General features: G+C 45.4%; 1 protein-coding gene across 2 annotated transcripts in view; it reads right to left on the bottom strand.

Annotated features, from left to right (window-relative positions):
* LOC120946840 (guanylate cyclase 2G-like) overlaps nucleotides 1–14,985 on the bottom strand; it is a 94,230-nt gene that overhangs the window by 12,764 nt on the left and 66,481 nt on the right. For both annotated transcript variants that reach the window (XR_005750791.1, XM_040361626.1), the window contains exons 14-17: nucleotides 9,824–9,979; nucleotides 7,629–7,806; nucleotides 7,400–7,540; nucleotides 701–893 (exon numbers count right to left, since the gene is read on the bottom strand). Coding sequence is in view for 1 of the 2 variants with exons in the window: in XM_040361626.1 (XP_040217560.1) it covers nucleotides 701–893; nucleotides 7,400–7,540; nucleotides 7,629–7,806; nucleotides 9,824–9,979 (668 nt within the window). In the remaining variant the exon portion in view is untranslated. The remainder of the gene's footprint in view (nucleotides 1–700; nucleotides 894–7,399; nucleotides 7,541–7,628; nucleotides 7,807–9,823; nucleotides 9,980–14,985) is intronic.

The raw sequence follows: 14,985 nt of genomic DNA, 5'->3' as shown, positions 1-14,985 counted from the left end.
CGCAGCCAATGCTATAGGATACCCACGTTCCCACGTCGCGATATTTAAAATCTACGTCGTTTGCGTAAGTGAATCGTGAATGGCGCTGGACGCCATTCACGTTCACTTTGAAGCAAATGACGTCCTTGCGACGTCATTTGCCGCAATGCACGTCAGGAAAGTTTCCCGACGGAGCATGCGCTCTACGCTCGGCGCGGGAGCGCGCCTAATTTAAATGATTCCCGCCCTCAGCGGGATCATTTACATTGCGCGTGCTTACGCCGGGCAATTTTGCCGGCGCGCCCTCGCAATTTACGGAGCTACTGCTCTGTGAATCGAGGGCAGCGCAAAATATTTGCGGGGGCGCAGGGCAAAATCGTTGCCCTGTGCCTCCGCAAATAAAGCGCAAATGTACCTGAATCTGGGCCATGGTCACCCTAGTCCTCGCCGAGGAGATGTAGGTAATAAAATGGGGGGGGGGGGGCGGGGACTGCCAGGTGTTTTTTCACCTTAAAGCATTAACATTTACAACCCCTTTAAGGCGGCGCAATTTCGTCAATTGTACACCCAATTTCTTCTGATCTAAGTGGATCCCGTATCTTTCATTGGCCTCATGGACTATTCTATCTACACTTGGATTTGGAGGAGGAGGTTTGGCTCATTTATTTTTGTATTGTAAAACCCAATAAAAATGTATGTAATAAAAAGGAATCCTTTGTACCTTGTATACATCATACGTCTTGATGATCTCATCGAACAGGCTGTACAGGTCATTGAGCAGATCGACCACCTCCAGCGGAGTGCTGGAAGAGCAGAGCGTCGTAAAGCCCACAATGTCTGAGAAGAAGATGGTGACTGAGCTGAAACTCTCCGGCTCCACCGATTTACCGGCCATCAGCTGCTCTGAGATGAAGCTGAACACAGAGAGTTATAGACTTAAAGTGGACCTGTCATCAAATACTTTCTACTTTCATGTTAACTTAGTGCGTACATGCTAAGTAAAGCGCAACAATCAAAAGTATTTATTACCTCCCACAGAGGGCACAGCACTCCCCCTGACAATGTTATCATCTGTTTTCCTCTCTAGAAGGACAGCGCCGTCTTTATTCAGCCATCATACAAGGTGACCGACTCACTGAGGTGCCGGCTCTGAGATGACACATTCATGTAAACCCGGGTGCCCGGTGATCTTGGCTGTGTTCATAAATGTCCTTCTGACTTGTTATAAAATTACAATGTTGCAGTCTAATCATTGGGCATAGGCATGCACTAAGGGTGTGCCGGGTGTGCCTGGGCATACCCTAATCATCCTGTGTGGTGCCGATTCTCCCTGCTTCCTGGCATCTTCTGTCTCTCCCCTACAGTGCTACCAGCTTCCCTCCTTACCTCTCCCACCTGCTTCTGCGGAGGATGTTTCAGAATGGATAAATTAATGAACACAGTGATCTGTAAAGATCACGCCTGTGTTCATTCTTAGCCACTTAAGGACCGCTTCCTGCACATTTACGTCGGCAGAATGGCACGGCTGGGCACATGCACGTATAGGTACGTCCTGTGCTAGTACTCAGTCGTGGATCGCGGGCGCGCGCCCGCGACTCGGTCCAAAGCTCCGGGACCCGCGGACCCGATCGCCGCTGGAGTCCCGTGATCGGTCCCCGGAGCTGAAGAACGGGGAGAGCTGTGTGTAAACACAGCTTCCCCGCTCTTCACTGTGGCGGCGTTATCGATCGTCTGATCCCTTTTATAGGGAATCACAATCGATGACCTCACACCTACAGCCACACCCCCCTACAGTTGTAAACACACATGAGGTCACAGATAACCCCTTCAGCGCCCCCTGTGGTAACTCCCAAACTGCAACTGTCATTTTCACAGTAAATAATGCATTTTAAATGCATTTTTTGCTGTGAAAATTACAATGGTCCCAAAAATGTATCAAAATTGTCCGAAGTGTCCGCCATAATGTCGCAGTCACGAAAAAAATCGCTGATCGCTGCCATTAGTAGTAAAAAAAATATTTTTTTATAAAAATGCAATAAAACTATCCCCTATTTTGTAAACGCTATAAATTTTGCGCAAACCAACCGATAAACGCTTATTGCAATTTTTTTTTACCAAAAATATGTAGAAGAATACGTATCGGCCTAAACTGAGGAAAAAAAATGTTTTTTTTTATATATTTTTTGGGGATATTTATTATAGCAAAAAGTAAAAAATATTGAATTTTTTTCAAAATTGTCGCTCTATTTTTGTTTATAGCGCAAAAAATAAAAACTGCAGAGGTGATCAAATACCACCAAAAGAAAGCTCTATTTGTGGGGAAAAAAAGGACGCCAATTTTGTTTGGGAGCCACGTCGCACGACCGCGCAATTGTCTGTTAAAGCGACGCAGTGCCGAATCGCAAAACATGGCTGGGTCCTTTAGCTGCCTAAAGGTTCGGGTCTTAAGTGGTTAACTGAAGCATAGTAAGCTTCAGTTTGTGAATGAACAGGAAGCAACTCAGCACAGAGCACGTCCCATTCGTTCACTGTCCAGTGCAGCTGAGGCTGCAGAGAAAGGGACTTGTGAATCTCTGTCTTCAGTCCCTTTCTCTCTGTTTAAACTTTAGACCCTTGATATTTCACCAAAACCCCCCAATTGAGGCTCCTAAAAAAAAAAAAAACTACTGACACCATCCAATGCACTACTGAACCCAATTTCTGCCCTGTCCACTGCTCTGCTGATATACTGTACATGCAGATGTGTTTGTGCTCCGGGGTGCACACCCTAATGTAATAACCTGCGCACACCAATGTCAGCGGGGGAGAGGAGACTGAGGAAATGCTTCCTCCTGCTTGCAGGAGACTGATTACATCTCAGCCTAGGCAAAGTCACTAAACGGAAACACAAGGACAGATTTAGATGATTTTTTTTTAAATAGTATTGTTGCTGTATATTGTGATGTGTTAGAGATGTATTAACGCAGCTGTAAAGTTACTAAAAGTGGTACTTTTAAAGAAATAAATAAAGACACATTAATATCAATTCAAGCAATGTTGGTACAGAGGAGGGCAAAACACAACGTCAGTGGCAACCTCTGACCATATCCTACAACAGCAGTCTCTACACTACAGATTATTGCCTAAAGGGCTCCAAAGGGAGCAGGTTGGGTACCATCCAAGATAGGCTTTCTTTATACTCTAAAAAGAAATGATTGAAACAAAGTTATAAAGATTACAAAGATTGGATATGAATTATTGCAAACAGTTGTGTTGCAATGCTGCCATCTTGTGGTAAAATAGGAGTTGACAGCGAGTTGGATCAAAAACTAAAGTTTTTTTGTCAGCAAACCCCATGCAATCTTAGGCTCCATTCACACTAATGCGTCTTTTTCATGCTTTTTGCAGAAATGCAGGACAATATTTTTAACATTGGTTCCTATGGAACAAGTTCACATCAATTAATTTTTTGTGCCTCTGCGTTTTTGTAAAGGGTCAGGGGCTTTTTTTCCGCAGCATGCAGCATTTTGCTTGTAATAGACTTCAATGCAGGGCCATCTTAATAGCATCATGGGCCCCTGGGAAAAGTAATGCACTGGGGCCCCCCACCAGCTTGCCCCAATTTGCACACCTACTTTCAAGAAATAAAGTATAAATAGTTGATAGAATTAAACATATATCCATTAGTACTTTCAATAAAAATCGATTTTACAAAAGGAAAACATTCCATAAATCAAAGACTAGTCAACACAAAGGGCACAGCACAGGGGGGAATGCAGAAGGTCACAGTGCAGGGGGGGTCAGGAGGGCACAATACTGGGTTTAGGAGGGCACATTATAGGTTCTGGGATGCTTCCCAGGACACAACCATATCGGGACAGTTTAGTAAAAAGTATGACTGTCCCAGCTAATCCGGGACAGTTGGCAAGTATGATGTGATGCGAGATTATTGTGGGGCCCCCCCATGTACCTGGGGCCCCTGGGCAGTGCCCATGAGTGCCCTTGCATTAAGATGGCCCTGCTTCAATGGACTCGCATTCACTGCATTTTTACCATGATTTTGCTGTGAGTTGTGTTTTTAATTTTTTTGGCTATACTTTCACTGTATATAGCTGGTTGCTAAGAAGTGGGCTGGGTAGCCGACCCCCATGTCCTTAGCAACCGATGAGTTATCAGCTGTCAGTGGGGTTCCCTGCTGACAGCCGAGTGTAAAAAAAAAAAAGAAGATTTGCTGGCTAAAAAAATTCACCAAAAAAAATGTGTCGGGTCCCCCCCTCTAAAACGATACCGAACCTTTTGGTCTGGTATGTATTTGTAATGGACACCCGCCCCCCCCCAAAAAAAATTTAAAAGAAAATAGCGTGGGGTTCCCCCCAAAATCCATACCAAAACCCTACTCATCAGTTGTTAAGGAAGTGGCAGCCAACTTCCCGGCCACCTTCTTAGCAATCGGCTACATACAGTTAATGTAAAAAAAGAAAAAACGCAAATCGCTGCAAAATCGCGGCAAAATCATGGTAAAAACGGAAACCACTGCAAAAAGCACTGCAAAAACGCTTAAGAGCAAGATGCATAGATGTGAAGCGAGCCTTAGGGTGAGATGTGTTCATGCATACACATACTACAATACTGACTTCCCCTGCCCCTCTTCACATGACATTTTTTGGGCCATTGGCCATTCAGACTCGAGTTCTGCATCCTGGGAGGAGGTCACATACATGGAAGCACAGAGTATTTCCCAACAACTCAGGTGGAGTAACACAACAGTGGGGGTTGCAAACAAAAATTCTGTATTAGCAGATGGGGTTTGCTCTTTCAAGAGAACCTGTTACTGTACCCTGAATGGAGTCTTCTTACAAATATGGCAATAAATAGTAAATGGCACCAGGATCCCCATTAAAGTGCCCTTACATCACAGTCCCCATCTGAGTCACCTTTACATCAGGTTCCCCTTAGAGTCCCCCTTACATTAGGGTCCCCCTTAGAGTCCCTCTATGTCAGGTCCCCATTAGATTCCCCTTCTACATCAGCATCCCCCAATACATCAGGTTTCCTAGCAGAGTCCCCTTCTACATCAGAGTCCCCCCATACTTCAGGGTTCCCACCATAGTCCCTATTACATCTGAGTTCCCATTAGAGTCCTGCCTTATATTAAGGTCCACATCAGAGTCCCTTTCAGAATCCATCTGCCCTTAGCTCAGGCATGCAGGCAGGGGGTGGGAGGGTGCTTAGCTGAGAAAGCCCCTCCTTCCCTCCTGGGATGTATGACATCATTTGCCTAGGCATGGAAACCAGGAAGTAACTGAAGAAATGCAGAAAAAGTTTAAAATAAAAAAAGCATATCTAATACACTTTTCTATCTATTTACTAATACCAGCAGCATAAGAATTACAAATAGTCAATATTGATTGAGAAAGTGAAGTTCCACTTTATTAAGAGTCCCATTGTATATCATAGTCCCCATAGGTGTGCACGGAGGGGGGGTGTACCAGGTGTCCCTAATGACTACGGGCTTTCTCTTCCCCCAGCTGCTGTAGGATGGAGAGTTGGGGAAGGGGCTAGTAAATATGTAATTTACCAGTGCCTTTCTTTCAGGGCCGGAGCTACCACTAGGCAAACTAAGCAGCCAGCTAGGGCACCCGACACTGGTGTTTCTACTCTCTTCTCTCTGCAGCATGCAACTAAGTCCTACATAGTGGCAGAAGCGCAGAGGACTGTGTCTGTGTCCCGACCCCTGAATGAATGGAAGCAAGCAAATATTAATTGATGAGCGCTGGTAGGCTGCATTGATGGATGCTGGTGTGGCTGAATTGATGGGGCCTGGTAAAGCTGCATTTGATGGTGCTGGTGAGGCTGCATTAATGGGTGCTGGTGAGGCTGCATTTGATGGGCACTGGTGAGGCTGCATTTGATGGGCACTGGTGAGGCTGCATTTGATGGGTGCTGGTGAGGCTGCATTTGATGGGCACTGGTGAGGCTGCACTTGATGGGCGCTGGTGAGGCTGCATTTGATGGGCGCTGGTGAGGCTGCATTTGATGGGCGCTGGTGAGGCTGCATTTGATGGGCGCTGGTGAGGCTGCATTTGATGGGCGCTGGTGAGGCTGCATTTGATGGGCGCTGGTGAGGCTGCATTTGATGGGCGCTGGTGAGGCTGCATTTGATGAGCGCTGGTGAGGCTGAATTTGATGGGTGCTGGTGAGGCTGAATTTGATGGGTGCTGGTGAGGCTGAATTTGATGGGTGCTGGTGAGGCTGAATTTAATGGGCGCTGGTGAGGCTGAATTTGATCGGTGCTTCATTTAAAAGGTGGGGTATGCATGGGAAGGGCAAAGGGGGTGGAGTCAGGGGTGGAGCGGCAAAATTAGGTTTCGCCTAGGGTGTCACAAATCCTTGCACCAGCCCTGCTTCCTGTTCTAAATGTACACAGAGAAAACACCAACTCACTGGGGGTTATTTACTAAAACTGGAGAGTGCAAAATCTGGTGCAGCTCTGCATAGAAACAAATCAGCTTCTAGGTTTAATTGTCAAAGCCTAATTGAACAAGCTGGAGTTAGATGCTGATTGGCTAACATAGGTACAAATTTTAAGTGCTCCATATTTAGTAAATCTCCCCCAATGTGTTCATTCATAACTGAAACATAGTAAACTGTGCATACCTCCCAACATTTTGAGATGGGAATGAAAGACTCCTACTAGCAAACGTATTTAGGCATGGGACACGCCCCCCCTGCCACACCCCCTTAAAGGAGAAATAACCAAAAAAAGGTAAATTAAATCCACAAGGGCTTTTTTTATCACTACTATTCCTTTATATCGGCTTTTAAAATTTACAAATGCAGCAATTTAGAAATTGGATGAAAGGTTTAGCACTGGGAAACACTTTTTGATAGATAAAAAGTGCATTTTATATACATCTATATAGATTAGACCAAAATGAGGAACACATGAGGGGGAATGAGGGACATTGCTCCAAATCAGGGACATTGCTCCAAATCAGGGACAGTCCCTCAAAAACAGGCACAGTTGGGAGTTATGACTGTGTTCAGTTTGTGAACGAACAGGAAGCCGCTCAGCACAGAGTACTTGCCATTCATTCACTGTTCAGTGCAGCTGAGGCTGCAGAGAAAGGCATGTGTGTTGGAGCTTTGGGATGCACGTCCTAATGCAATAGGCTGTGCACACCTATGATAGTCCCCTTTAAATCAGAGTCCCCATCAGAGTCCCTCCTTATAGAGTCAAGGTGTGGGTTGTAGGGGTAGGGTGAGCTCTGCTGACCTCAATCCTCATTCTGTGCACAATGGGTACCATATATGCCACTTGCCCTAGCTACAGGCCAGATAAAATATTGTAGCCAGCCACATGTGGCCCATGGGATGTAGTTTGGAAACCCCTGCCCTAGACCAAGGGTCTAAACCATGTCCAAACAGCTCATCATCCTACCTTGGCAGCATCGTTGACAGCAACTTGTCCGTTTTCTTCTTCTCGGCTATCAGCTGCACAGTGCGTTCATCCACCACATCCTCCAAGTGATTGGCGTATTTCTCCAGCTTATTCACCATGTTGTCTAGAATGCTGACATGTCTGCGGAGATACATCAGATAAAGATGAGATTACTTTACACAGGAAAGGCTTGATGACCGAGCATCACAAAGAATGGGGGGTATCTTACCCTTCAGGACTGGCTCCTCGCAGGCTCCTCTTTATGGAGGTGAAGGACGGCCTCCGATCTGGGTTCTCATCCCAGCACATCTTCAGCATGGTCACGATGCGCTCATTACATTTCTCTACTGATATGGTCGGTCTCATCGGAACCACGGCGTTCGGGTCTTTGATTTTGTGAATGATGTCTGAATTTAAAATAAGAATTGAGTGTTTAAGTTTAAAGCTGATCTCCACATTTAATGTCCCTTTAAGCATTTGCTTACTGGGCACTTAAACCCTCCTCCTGCCCACTGTGCCCAGACCAATTTTCAGCTTCCAGCGCTGATGTACTTTGAATGACAATTGTGCGGTCATACAACACTGTACCCACATTTTTTCACACAAATAGAGCTTTCTTTTGGTGGTATTTGATCACCTCTGCGTTTTTTATTTTTTGTTAAAAAAAATTAAAAGACAGATTAAAAAAAATGTTAAATTATATTTTTTTATATTTTGTTATAAAATTTTGCAAACAGGTAATTTTTCTCCTCCTATTGATGTACGCTGATGAGGGTGCAACGGCGGGCACTGATGGGCTGCACTGATACCGATGGGCTGCATTGATGAGCGCCGATAAGGCGGCACTGGTGGGCACTGACAGGTGACACTGAGAGCTGGCACTGATGGGTGGCACTGAAGGGCATGGATAGGTGGCACTGAGAAGTGGCACTAATAGGTGGCACTGATAGGTGGCAGTGATGGGCACTGATGGGTGGCAGTGATGGGCACTGATGGATGGCAGTGATGGGCACTGAACGGCACTGGTAGGTTACACTGATAGGTGGCACTGATTGGCACCACTGGTGGGCATTGATAGGTGGAACTTGTGACCATTGATAGGTGGCACTTGTGGGCATTGATTGGATGGCACTGGAGGGCACTTTGGGCACTGGCAGGTGGCAATGGCAGGTGGCACTGGCAGGGGGTACGGATTGCACAGATGAGGCAGATGTGCCCCCTTCCTCTTCAGGACCGATGGCCCTTGCTCATAAGCCGGTGATCTGCTTTTTTTTTCACTGTCAGTGTGAGAAGAAAAAAAAACGATTACCGAGCTTTTGTTTACATCACGTGATCAGCTGTCATTGGCTGAAAGCTGATCACGTGATAAGGGGCCGGGATCGACCCCCTACTCAGATCTGTGATTACCTGAGTCTCAGTGACCCAGTGATCACAGCACAGGCCGCACGCAAACTGCAGGGGCGCGCAGGGAGCGCGCGAAGGGGAGGACATCTTTTGGTGGCCTCCAGGCAATTGGGGTCCGCGCTGTGGCTGTCATTCGGCTATAGTGCGGATGCCTAGTAGTTAGATATTTTGTTTGGGCCAGTTTGTCCCGATGAACTCTTGATATTTAATGTGGAGATCAGATTTTTGACATTTTTGAATAAACCCTTTCCATTTTCATTACATACCTTATTTTAGACTCAATGGCATTATCACTGTGCTTCTCTATGCAACCCTTTTACCGAAGAGGAACCCGTGAAATAATTTTTAGGTCTCACAGAACCCTTGTTAAATTTATTGGTGGCCAGTGGGACGAATGCTACCCTACAGACAGCTAAACAGATTGTTGGCGTCATGCAGCTGGCTCTGCCAAATGGTACGATATAAACAATTCATAAAAGGGTTATAGCGTAGCAACTAGGGTTCCTCTAGAGCAGGGGTGTCAAACTCAATTTCCTTGTGGGCCGCATCAGCATTATGATTGTCGTCAAAAGGGCCGGTTGTATCTGTAAGATTAGATGTCCAGCACATCCCCTCCCCTTACATTGGATGTCAAGAGCCACCCCACCATCAGAAGTTGAGTCCCCCACTCTCCCTTACTTCACAGTGCACCCCCCCCCCCTTTCCTTATGCTGCTGCTGGGAATAAGCTGGATGCATTGCTTGAAAGCAGAAAGTAGGGGTCTGGAGGAGGACCAGAGGAGGGCTGGAGCTCTCCTGCAGCTGCAGGAGGGGTGTGAGGGCCACATGAAATGGCCTGGAGGGCCGGATTCGGCCTGCAGGCCTTGTGTTTGACATCTGTGCTCTAGAGGTTCTTGCAACTAATCAAATGGGAGTTCCACCAGCCACAGCTCAGGGAAGCCCTGAGAACCTATGGAGGAACCACAGGCTTCCACTAAACCCTGGCTGCTCTGTAACCTTTCTAATCTGTTAGACATTTTACCTTCTGCATCCATGTTGAAGTCCTGGAAAGGTCCGTCATCACTGTTATGAATGAGCTCTCTCATAATTATGGCGAAGCTGTACACGTCCCCTTTCGGTGTGCCCTGGAAAAGGAATCTCCCCATCCGTAACAGCTCTGGAGCTGTCCAGTAAAGTTCTATAAATCAGACAGAGAGAGAAAGCGCTGATGAATACAGTATCTTGTTTGTGCTGAAGACCACGCTGGACTGACTGGATCAGTCACTGGTCATGGGTGGGTAATTGTTTGGGTGGGGATGTCCCTCCAATAGGCCGTGCACAATGATGGACACTGGCGGTAAACCCTCTGCTGCCTTTCTGGTACGGCCTTAAATAGGAGATCCATCCAAAAGGGGAAGCTCCACTTGTACGCAAACCCCCCCCCCCCCCCTGTCCACTGCCACAATTGGCACTTTTTTTGGGTCGGAGCGGGTACCTGGTTTTGGAGAGGTACCCACTCCCACTTCCGGGGAAGATCACTGCAGCGATCTCCGAGTATGGCGGCCGCCCCCCCCCCCCCACCCCCTCTGCTTTCTGGGACACATACAGGTCCAAGAAGATGGTGGGACCATTCAGAAAGTGCAATGTGACTTGCGCAGTAGGAAACTGGCTGTGAAGCCCTAAGGTTTCCCTTAGTGAAAATGCCAGCACTTGCACCCAAAGCTGATTAACTGCTTGCCGACTAGCGCACGACTATTTACGTCAACAGCATGACACTGACAGGCAGAAGGACGTATATATACCTCCCCTTTAAGAAGCCGACATTGTGGGTGTGGGTCCTCGATGTCCGCGGGCATACTCGTGATCGTGTCACAGTGAGGAAGAAGGGGGAAATGCTTATGTAAACAAGCATTTCCCCAGTCTTCCTAGTGACAGGAAAGTGTACACAGCTTCCTGTAAACAGAAGCTATGATCACTGTCATGTCACACACAGCCCATCCCCCCTACAGTTAGAACACATCCCTAGGCACACTTAACACCTTTAGCGCCACCTAGTGGTTAACCCCTTCACTGTCAGTGTCTTTTTCACAGTAATGAGTGCATTTTTATAGCACTGATCGCTGTAAAAATTACAATGGTCCCATAAATGTGTCAAAAGTGTCCAATGTGTCCGCCATTTGCAGTGCATTTTTTATAGCACTGATCGCTGTAAAAATGACAATGGTCCCATAAATGTGTCAAAAGTGTCCGATGTGTCCGCCATAAAGTTGCAGTCACGATAAAAATCGCAGATCACCGCCATTACTAGTAAAAAAATAATAATAATAAAAATGCTATCTACCTACCAAAAATATGAAGAAGAATACGTATTGGTCTAAACTGAGGGGAAAAAAGATTTCTATATATTTTTGGGGGATATTTATTATAGCAAAAATGTAAAAGTATAGAATTTTTTTCAAAATTGTCGCTCTATTTTTGTTTATTGCGCAAAAAATAAAAACCGCAGAGGTGATCAAATACCACCAAAAGAAAGCTGTATTTGTGGGGAAAAAAGGGCGTCAATTTTGTTCGGGAGCCACATTGCACGACCGCGCAATTGTTAGTTAAAGCGACACAGTGCAGAATTGCAAAAAGTGGCCCGGTCATTGACCAGCAAAATGGTCCAGGGCTTAAGTGGTTAAGGTTTCGGCTCGGGGTGCCAACATTGCTACATCCCTGGACAGGTACGTCTTATATTAAAAGTCAGAAGCTACAGAATTTGTAGCTTCTGACTTTCAATTTTTTTTTTGGCCAGACTGGAACTCCTCTTTAAGGTAATTTCCACATATTGGGGCAGATCCACATACATACACTGCGCCCGGCGCAGATGAAAGATACGCTACGCCGCTGTAACTTACCTGGCTTTGGTTTGAATCCTCAACGAATTCGCGCCATAAGTTACGGCGGCGTAGTGTATCTCTCGCGGCGGAATTCAAATTGGGCGGGTAGGGGGCGTGTTTCATTTAAATGAAGCGCGTCCCCGCGCCGAACGAACTGCACGTGCGCCGTCTGTAAAAACTCCCAGGGTGCATTGCTCCAAATGACGTCGTAAGGACGTCATTGTTTTTAACGTGAACGTGATCGTAAATGGCGTCCAGCCCCAATTACCGACGACTTACGCAAACAACGTAAAAATTTTAAAATTAGACGCGGGAACGACGGCCATACTTAACATTGAGTACGCCACCATATAGCAGCTTTAATTATACGCCGGAAAAAGCCGAACGGAAACGACGTAAAAAAATGCGACGGCCGGTCGTACGTTCGGGGATCGTCGGAAATAGCTAATTTGCATACTCGACGCGGATTACGACGTGAACGCCACCTAGCAGATCCCGAAAAATTGCATCTAAGATCCGACGGCGTATGAAGACGTACGCCTGTCGGATCTAACACAGATGCCGTCGTATCTTGTTTTGTGGATACCAAAACAAAGATACGACGCGCAAAATTCGAAATTACGCAGCATATGAAGAGATACGCCGCGTAATTTCTTTGAGGATCTGCCCCATAGACTTGGAATAATAGGAAAGAAGGAGCGCCTGATTGTCAAGAGTATATCAAGCCAACGTGTTTCAGGAGAAAGTGCTCTCCCTTCAGGTCTGTTCCTGCACACTTTTAAATGGGAATGATTCCCATGCTGGTTATATATTTGCTGCCGCGCTAACAAGAAACATTATTGATATGATAAAAATGAATAAAATGTGACAAAAAAATAAGTAACGTACAACAAATAGGTCATTATAATGTCTCATAGAAAAGATAGATGTGTGGATTCCACTGAATAGAAACTCCCATCATGTGCATCCAATATAGGTCTAAATGACAAATCAATAGGTAAATCACCCAAGTGCACCTCCACCGAAGGGTAAAAAATGCCTTCTTACCGAAAAGAATGGACTTTTTATAAGAATCTATGAAGCCAAAATCGAAATCCAGTGTTTCCTCTTATGTTGATTAAGACAATATCATATTGTGACATACATGAAAAAATAAATTGGAAATATGCACATAGTGTAAAACCATATATTGTATTTATTAAAAACAAAACAATACTAGTAACTCACAATAGAGATGATAAAATCCAGCATGTGTACACAGGTACTGGTCCTGGGAAACCGATCCAACCACCTTGTGGTTTCAGTGTGTGGTGACGTTACAAGCGTGGACTCTGCCCTGCGTGTTTCGTCAGAATTTACATCATCTCCAGTATCTGTGTACTTTATCATTTCTATTGTGGGTTAATATTATTGCTTTGTTTTTAATAAATACAATATACAGTTTTACACTATGTGGATATCTCCAATTCATCTTTTCATGTATGCAGGGCCGTCTTTACCATAGGACAAACAGGGGCAGCTGCCCAGGGCCCTGTTACTGTTGGGGGCCCAAAGCCGCACCCTTTGAAAAAAAAAAAAATTTTTTTTTTTTTTAGGGGTCCGGAGGTCCCCAGATGGCAACCCCCCCCTTTTTTTTTTTTAAATATATATTTTTTTAATGTATTTTTATTTTTTAATAAAGGGCCAATTTTTTTTAGGGGTCCCCAGGGGCCCCCAGGGCCCCAGATGGCAACCCCCCTTTTTTTATTTATTTTTAAATAAAAAAAATTAATATATTTTTATTTTATTTTTTATTAAAAGGGCCTGAAGCTGTGTAAGGGGCCCCATAATTCCTGATGGCGGCCCTGCCTCCCGTTAAGCCCCTGTGCTGCCCACAAATCAGGCTGAAAATCATCAGCGGCACGCAGCCAGTGACAGTACTGCTTCCCTTCCCAGTGTTTTAAAATGTACAGCACCCCTGGCTTCCCTTTAGACGTGCACTTCTCCCTTCCTGCCACTGGGTGCTGCTTGTATATAAAAGTGAATTAGAATGTGATTTTATAACATCCCCAGTTTGCTCTTCCCGAGACTGACTTCTTCATGTCCTGCTCCTCAAGGTATGTCACTGTTTGCTAATCTATATTGTAAACAGAAGTTTTCTGTAGAGTGTGCCCAAAGTCTTTATAATATTTAATGATTCACTGCAGGTCTGGTCAGTGTTTTAAAAAGTTCCTCTATTTTACACATGGCATGGCATGGGGGTCACAGCACTGTCTGTCCATTCTGCTTTAGCACCATGGGACCCCATGCCATGCCATGTGTAAAATAGAGGAACTCTTTAAATCACAGACCAGACCTGCAGTCCAGGCTGAGTAAGGCCTCAGAGCACATGGCATTACTGTCTGTATTTAACTGCTTGATGGGCTTATTTTGGGCCTGGCTGGTTCACATGTATGTGTTTTGGCGGCCCACATTTGCGCAGGCACAGCAGCCCATTCATTTGAATGGGCCGCCATGCCTGCGTTTCCTGCAAAGAAAAGCGCATGCCTCATGTAATAGGCTGCGCACACGGCACACCTATGCCCATCAAGCACTGAAATACAGCACTGTCTGTCCATTCTGCTGTCTGCTGTGACTTATCTGCAGTTCCCTCACTGCCAAACTTGCTGCATTTTTAGACGTTTAGGTCACGCTTTTAAAAACACAGTGCGTTTGTGTGTGCAAGAACTGCAGGTAAGTAGCATGGTGCAAAAGCAGAATGGATTTCAAGGCAACTGTATTTTTAAAATGCTGAATGCACCTTTTTTTCTGCAGGAAACGAAGGCATGGCAGCCCATTCAAATCAATGGGCTGCTGTACCTGCACAAATGAGGGCCGCCAAAACACATACATGTGAACCAGCCAGGCCCAAAATAAGCTGGAGGGGGGGCCCAAAAAAAATGTTTGCCCAGGGCCCAAACCATATTAAAGACGGCCCTGCATGTATGTCACCATGGAGCTATCCCTACCATGAGTTATTATATTGCATAAGAGGAAAGAAACACTGGATTTCCATTTTGGATTTATTTATAGCACTTTTGACTCTTATAACTTAGAGTCCATTCTTTCTGGTAAGCAAGTCTTCGGTGGAGGTGCACTTCTGTGATTTACCTATTGATTCGTCATTTACACCTATATTGGACGCAAATAATGGGAGTTTCTATTCAGTGGAATCCACACATCTAACTCTTCTATGAGACATTACAATGAACTATTTGTTGTATGGGACTTTTTTTTTTGTCACATTTTATTATTTGCATGGCCAAATTTGATCTTACACTATTCCCAGTTTCATCCAATTGTTCTG

This window comes from Rana temporaria, chromosome 8, assembly GCF_905171775.1.
Source record: "Rana temporaria chromosome 8, aRanTem1.1, whole genome shotgun sequence".
NCBI lineage: Eukaryota > Metazoa > Chordata > Amphibia > Anura > Ranidae > Rana > Rana temporaria.
Note: the sequence above shows the minus strand (reverse complement) of the source record. Positions and strands in the feature narration are given on the sequence as shown.